Source organism: Myotis brandtii, unplaced genomic scaffold, assembly GCF_000412655.1.
Source record: "Myotis brandtii unplaced genomic scaffold, ASM41265v1 scaffold687, whole genome shotgun sequence".
In the NCBI taxonomy this organism is placed as follows: Eukaryota; Metazoa; Chordata; class Mammalia; order Chiroptera; family Vespertilionidae; genus Myotis; species Myotis brandtii.
In genome coordinates, this window is record NW_005370687.1 from 543988 (window position 1) to 550678 (window position 6691).

The window sequence follows — 6691 nt, forward strand, 5'->3', positions numbered from 1 at the left end:
CCACACCTGCTGCTGGCGGTGCTGCTCTGGCCCTCATCCCACTGGGTCACCAGGTCCCTGTCGTCTCCCACCCTCTCACTCTGCATTGGCAGGTAGACCCGCCCCCTCTCATCAAGGCCTGCACGGCACACGGGCCTCTGCGAGTGTGTGGGGCCAACATGTGAAGAATGCCCTGCGTCCTGGTGGAGAGACGGGGGCTGCCTTTCACCGTTTTCCCACCTGCACTTTAGGACTGTTCTACAGTGAGCATGTGTCCCTTTCACACGAAGGAAAACAGACGTAAGGAAGAAAGTGTCTGTTGAAGGGATGGACCCCTGGATGGAGGCTGGCCTTCCCAGCGAAGGATACAATCCTTCCCCTTGAACAGCGTTTTCCCCGTCAGCATCTCCGCCATGATGCAGCCCACAGACCAGATGTCCACTGAGGGAGAAGCCCCCTCATCAGGGCTGTGGGCCGGGGTGGGGGAGGGATGCACAGTGGGGGACATGGGCACTGCTGGCTCCATCCCAGCTCAGCAGCCATGGGCGGGGGGCGGGGTCAGCTGAGGATCACCTCGGGGGCCCGGTACCAGCGCGTCACCACGTAGCCAGTCATCTCGGCGTCTGCGTGCCGCGCCAGCCCAAAATCCAAGATCTATGACTCGGGGGACACGGGGAAGGAGCTCGCTGAGGAGGGGAGCTCTTGGAGCAGCTTCGGGGGGCTTCCGCGGGAGAGGGGCCCACCCCAGCCCCAGCCGCCCTGCCTGGGCCACTCACCTTCAGCTCGCAGTCCTCGTTCACAGCGAGGTTGCCTGGCTTCAGGTCCTAGAGGAGAGGAGAGACCGAGCACCAGGCGAGAGGCAGATGGGAGCTGGTCCCGTCGCCAGGCCCAGCGAGCGACCACCCTGCAGGGCGTCGGCCTCCTCGTGTGTACACTGAGGCCAGCAGTTCCCGAAACACCAGCTCGGGCTGGCTTTGCTCACAGCGTTTCCCCCCGAAGGTCCCCAGAACACAGCCACTCTGCTGCCTGGCCTTCCTAGGCCAAGGCTGGGCCTGAAAACCCACATCCCACGTCCCGAGGGAGGCCCGTGCCCTCCTCCCCCTCCCCCCTCCCGGGCTGTGGAGAGTCCCTCGGGGTGGGCGGGAGCGTAGCGGACACAGCACTCACCCTGTGGATGACCCCAGCCGAGTGGATGTACTGTGTGGGGGAGAGAGAGAAGGCGGGTCCCGTGCGCTGCTTCACACCAGGCTCCTCAGCTCAGAAACCGTCCCGCCCCACAGGCCTGGCCTCCCCGCACCTCAGGTCTCGCCCCCTCGGCCACCCTCCAGCGCCCCCGCACCTTTAGACCCTTAAGCATCTGATACACCAGGTACTGGATCTTGTCCTCACTGAACTCCATGCCCATGATCTTCTGCAGGTCCGTCTGCATGAAAGGCATCACCAGGTAGCTGCAAGGCATGAGGGCTTCTGTACATGCCCAGTCTCACCCGGCCCAGGTCTGAGCTCAGAGGGGGGTGGGGAGGGGCTGGGGCAAAACAGGGGCCTTAGCGATGCCCTCCAAGTGTGAGCAGAACTGCCCAACCACAGCCAGCCAGATACCACCACCACCACCCCCGACCCCCCCACGGGCCTCCTGGCTCCCGGCTCCGTGCTGGCCGCTGGCTGCCCAGCTGGCAGAGCTCAGGGTGAGCGTCTCAGCTGGAGTGCGCTCAGGAAAACCAAAGGGAGCTGGGTTCCCTCTCTTCAAAGGTGCCCTCGCCTCGCCTCCTCCACGCCCCATAGAAGCCAGAGCTGTGCGTTAGAAACATCTCCCAATATTCCCCTCTGTTTCTGTCCAAATCGTCTCTCGCCTAGAGGGTCACGCCTGGCTGCGATGGCTCTAGGAACAACCAAAAAGTCTCCCTGCCAAGGAGGGAACAAGAAAACAATCCGCAGGAGGGCGGGAGAAGGAAGGAGGAGGTGGCTAGGCCCCTGCGCCCTCTTAAGGAATTGCAAAACAGACCGAGGTCAGCAAAATAACTGTTACTCACATAGTAACAGCAAAGCCCAGAACAAAAAATGATACAGATCGAAAAAGGAACATTGGGGGGGGGAGCCCACAAGATGTGGTGGAGGCCACCTGGTGAACCCGTGACTTTCTGCAGCTTCTACCCGACCACACCCTCCCTCCTGCTGGCCCTGCTCCTCACACCGCCCCTCCCTCCCGCCTTTGTCCTTCACTTCTGCGGAGACCCTGTTCTTTCTTCTCGGCCCACAAACTCGCTGAAGTCTCACTGTGCTGGAACTACCTTCCCTTGACCTTATTTCTTAAGTAACTGCCCCTTCTCTCTCTTTCTCTCCCCGCAAACTTCTAGAAAGAGGGGTCCACACCTCTCGACCCCTCTGCCTTCAATCCCAGGCCTCCAACAAGCTGCTGTCTGCTCTCGCTGCACCACCGAAGCTGCTCTGATCAAGGTCACTAATATGGACCCCCCCCTCCCGCTCCCTCCCTTCCTATTTGACCTCTTGCAAAGTCTGACTCCCCCTCAAGATTCTCTGCTGATCTGCTCGCCCTGATCAGGTGCTCTCAGCGCGTCACCTGCTCATCCTCTTGGGCCTCAGTGATGCTACCGTCATCAACAGCATCGTGCAGGCTCTGCACTGCCTGCCTGGCCTGGGCCTCGGCTCTCACCCCTGGGTGATTATTCCAACACAGATCCACGTTCCCAGCCCAGATGTATTTGCAGCTTCTGAGTAAACACTTGAATGTGCATAGGCTCTTCGAGAGTAAAGTGTCCCAGATGGAGTTCAGTACCTTTCTCCCACGATCTGTTCTTCCTCCCCCTTGTATGCCAAGCGGGAATGTGGCACGCCCTGACCTACGCCACCCTCCCAGCCGCTGCGTCCCAAGGGGCTCAGGTCTGCTCTCGGCATCCATCACCTCTACTCTATGTAGATCAAGGTCTGGGTCTTGAACTCTCCCCTCCAGTTCCCACCTCCCAGAGCTGGTCCCTGCCCCTTTCTCGCTGCCACCAGAGTATATCCCCCCAAATCCGGTCTCACTTCCCTGCTCAAAACCTCCATGGTCTTGAAGACGCCTGTGGGTTAAGAAAACAGGACAGATGCATGCAAAAAAGAAAGAAGGAAGGAAGGATTGAAGGAAGGAAGGGAGAGAGGGAAAGAGGGAGGAGGAAGGAGGAAAGAAAAAGGAAAGAAAGAACCAGATCACATTCTTACACCATATACAAGAGTAACTCAAAACGATTAAAAACTTAAATGTAAGACCTGAAGCCATAAAACTCTTAGAAGAAAACATAAGCAGTAATGCTCTGACACTGCTCTTAGTAATATTTGAAATATATATCTCAGGCTTATATACTGGAATACAAGGGGGAGGAAGAACAGATCTTGGGAGAAAGATATTGAACTCCGTTTGGGACACTTTACTCTCGAAGAGCTATGCACATTCAAGTGTTTACTCAGAAGCTGCAAATAAATCTGGGCTACCTGGGAAGGGAAACAAACAAACAAACAAAAAATGAGACTACATCAAACTAAAAAGTTTTGCACAGCAAAGGAAACCAACAACATTGAAAGAAAGACAACCTACTGAATAGGAAAAGATATTCGCCAACGATACATGCAATATGGGGTTAATATCTAAAATAAAGAATTCATATAATTTAACACCATAAAACAAACAATCCAATTAGAAAATGGGCAGAAGACTTGAATAGACACTTCTCCAAAGAGGACATACAGATGGCCAAGAGACATATGAAAAGATGCTCTATGTCACTAACCATCAGAGAGATGCCAATTAAAACCACAATGAGATACACCTCACACCTGTCAGAATGGTTACCACCAATGAATCAACAAACAGCAAGTGTCGGTGAGGATGCAGGGAAATAGGAACCTCATGCACTGGGGGAGAGGGGTATTGCAAACTGGTGCAGCCGCTATGGAAACCAGTGTGGAGGTGCCTCAAAAAAAGTAAAAATAGAACTACCTTATGACCCAGCAAGTCCACTTCTGGGTTTTTATCCAAAGAAATCCAAAACACGAATTCAAAAAGATACATGCACCCCTCTGCTCATTGCAGCACTGTTTACAACAGCCAAGACGTGGAAACAGCCTAAGTGCCCATCAACAGAGGACTGGGTGAAGAGGCTGCGGTGCATGTGTACAGTGGAATAGCACATGCCACAAAAGAGAATGAAACCTTACCATTTGCGATAACATGATGGACTAGAGAGTATTATGCTAAGTGAAATAAGTCAAACAGAGAAAGGCAAGTACCATATGACTTCACTAAATAACAACAACAGAAAACCAGGAAGACTCACAGATACAGAGAACAGACTGATGGTTGCCAGAGGGGAGGGGGGCTGGGGGGCTGGGGGGAAAAGGTGAAGGGAGTAAAAAGTACAAATTGGTAGTTACCAAATAGTTATGGGGCTGTAAAGTACAGTATAGGAAATATAGTTGATAATATTGCAATAACTATGTATGGTGCCAGATGGGTACTGGAAATATCAGGGGGGGGGGCACTTTGTGAAGTTTATGATTAGCTAACCACTATGCTGTCCACCTGAAATTAATACAAAATCATACTGAATGTAAATTATAATTGCAAAATAAAATTTTAAAAAGATAAAATGTTACCTCCTTAAAAAAAAACACAACACCCACTCCATTCAAAATTACTGCATTACACTCACAACAAAAGCACGCTAACAAAGAGGTCTTCAGAGCATTCGAAATAGGACTGAAAAAAAAAATCCACCTTCCCAAAGGTTTCTAAAGTTTAGACCAGCCACTGCACTAGCCAAGCCATGCGTTTAGCAAGGAAATGTTTTGGTTCTAACTGTCAACCCCCATTAGCCAAGGCAGCCCAGGCTTCCTGATCCTTGCTTCATGCTAGAAGGAGCCTCAAGGGCCAGACCCATATCTGGGGCCCCAGGGAATGCCCGGGGGAGCTGGTGCCAACCCTGTGAGGACTGGCAATGGTGTCCTGGTGGTGTTAAAGCTGAGTAACAAGCAAAGCAGCTGGCAGACAGCTCCGAGCCAAGCGCGCACCCCACAAAGCCCCTCCCACCTCTTCCTGCCCGCCTTTCCCTCCGCCCTTGGCTGGAAGGATCTCTCCAGAGAGAACCACACCTCCACTGCGAGGCACAGGGAATGCCGGGCAGGAAGGCCCCTCCCGGGAAGAGAGAATCTGAAGCCCCCACCTCCCCCAGCGTGCTCCGCAGTGGGATTAAGGACTGCAGCTCCCTGGGACCCAGTGCGGCCACTCACAAGTCATGGAAGCTGCGCAGGGAGGAGGCTGGGGTGAAGACATCCAGGAGCCCGATGACCTGGGGGAAGGTGGCCAGTGAGGGCTGGGCGGCCTGAGCCCTCTCACCACACCCCCCTGCCCCGGGGCCGCCAGGCAGGGGACCATCCACCCCTTCCTCACACACCACCTCCAGCAGGAGGCAGTGCCCCTGTCCTTGGAAGCAGTTAAGGGGTGGAGGCGGAAGAGGAAGCCCCTTAACTGGGGGATGGGGGGGCAGTGATGGAGAGTCAGGCTGGTGAGACGGAGAGGTGGATACTCCTTGCTCACTGCCCCCACGTGTGATGTTCAGGGCAGGCAGCACAAAACCACCCTCCCGGCGAGCAGGGACCCACGCATGGCGGAGGGAATCCAGGAAGGAACAGGGAAGGGGCCTGCCAGCCAGCAGGCTTCCTGCCCTTGACCTTGGGTCTCCTGACACTTCGATTCTTGCCTCCCAAGGGCTGGTTCAGAGCCAAGAGCAAGATCACCCTGGCAGGAGGCCACGGCGAGGGTTGCTGAAGAGGAAGGGGGCTGGAACTGTTATTTTAATGTCTGCTTTCCAATCCAGGTGTCCAGAGCAAAGCCTGGCGGCAGACCCAAGGCTGGGCCACTCGTTTTCTAGCTGCTTCTATCGGATAGGGCAGCCTAATGCACTGAGGCCCGGAGCCAGGCTGCCGGCATTCAAATCCCAGCTCTGCCACCCACTGACCATACATACAACCTGTGGATCTCTCGTGCCTCAGTTTCCCCATCTGTACATGGGAATTAACAGTACTTATCTCACGTGATACTGTGAGCATTAAGCGAGTTGGTTTATGCAACACTCTTAGAACGGTGCCTGGCACATACGTGCTCAATACTGTATGTACCTGTTGTTGTTGTTAGGGTCACATACGCAAACCCCGCGCCCCCGCTCTTGGATCGGGACCACGTTACAAAGTTCCTTTGTGCCCATGTCCTCCCCACCGGGCGGCAGGTCTGCACCTCAAAAGGTGGCTCTGCTCCACTGCCACACCCCCTTACACCCCTCCTGGGAAGTAGGCCGGGCAGGTCCTGCACCCCATGTCCATAATGAGGCGAGTGGCCAGGATCAGAGGGGCAGGAGGAGGTCCCCCTCCCCGGGCCCTGGACTGAGCTCTGGGCGGCCTGGGCCGCTCCGAGCGCAGGGGCAGGTCCCCTCCCGGTGGGCTACACACACACACACACACACACACACACACACGCACCCGCCGGCCTACGTTCTCATGCTGCATGTGCTTCAGCAGCAGCAGCTCCCGATAGGCCCGCTTGGCGAAGATCTCGGACTGGAAGGGCCGGCTCAGCTTCTTGATGGCCACCTTCTCCCCTGACCGCTTGTCGATGGCGGAGCTGCGGGGCACAGACAGGTCAGCAGGCAGCGCCTCCCCGCTGGGC

General features: G+C 55.4%; 1 protein-coding gene across 1 annotated transcript in view; it reads right to left on the minus strand.

Annotated features, from left to right (window-relative positions):
* MAPK13 (mitogen-activated protein kinase 13) overlaps positions 1-6691 on the minus strand; it is an 8522-nt gene that overhangs the window by 1499 nt on the left and 332 nt on the right. The window contains exons 2-8 of the mRNA XM_014529613.1: positions 6517-6646; positions 5260-5318; positions 1319-1427; positions 1147-1176; positions 756-803; positions 539-633; positions 349-455 (exon numbers count right to left, since the gene is read on the minus strand). Of these exons, the coding sequence (XP_014385099.1) occupies positions 349-455; positions 539-633; positions 756-803; positions 1147-1176; positions 1319-1427; positions 5260-5318; positions 6517-6646 (578 nt within the window). The remainder of the gene's footprint in view (positions 1-348; positions 456-538; positions 634-755; positions 804-1146; positions 1177-1318; positions 1428-5259; positions 5319-6516; positions 6647-6691) is intronic.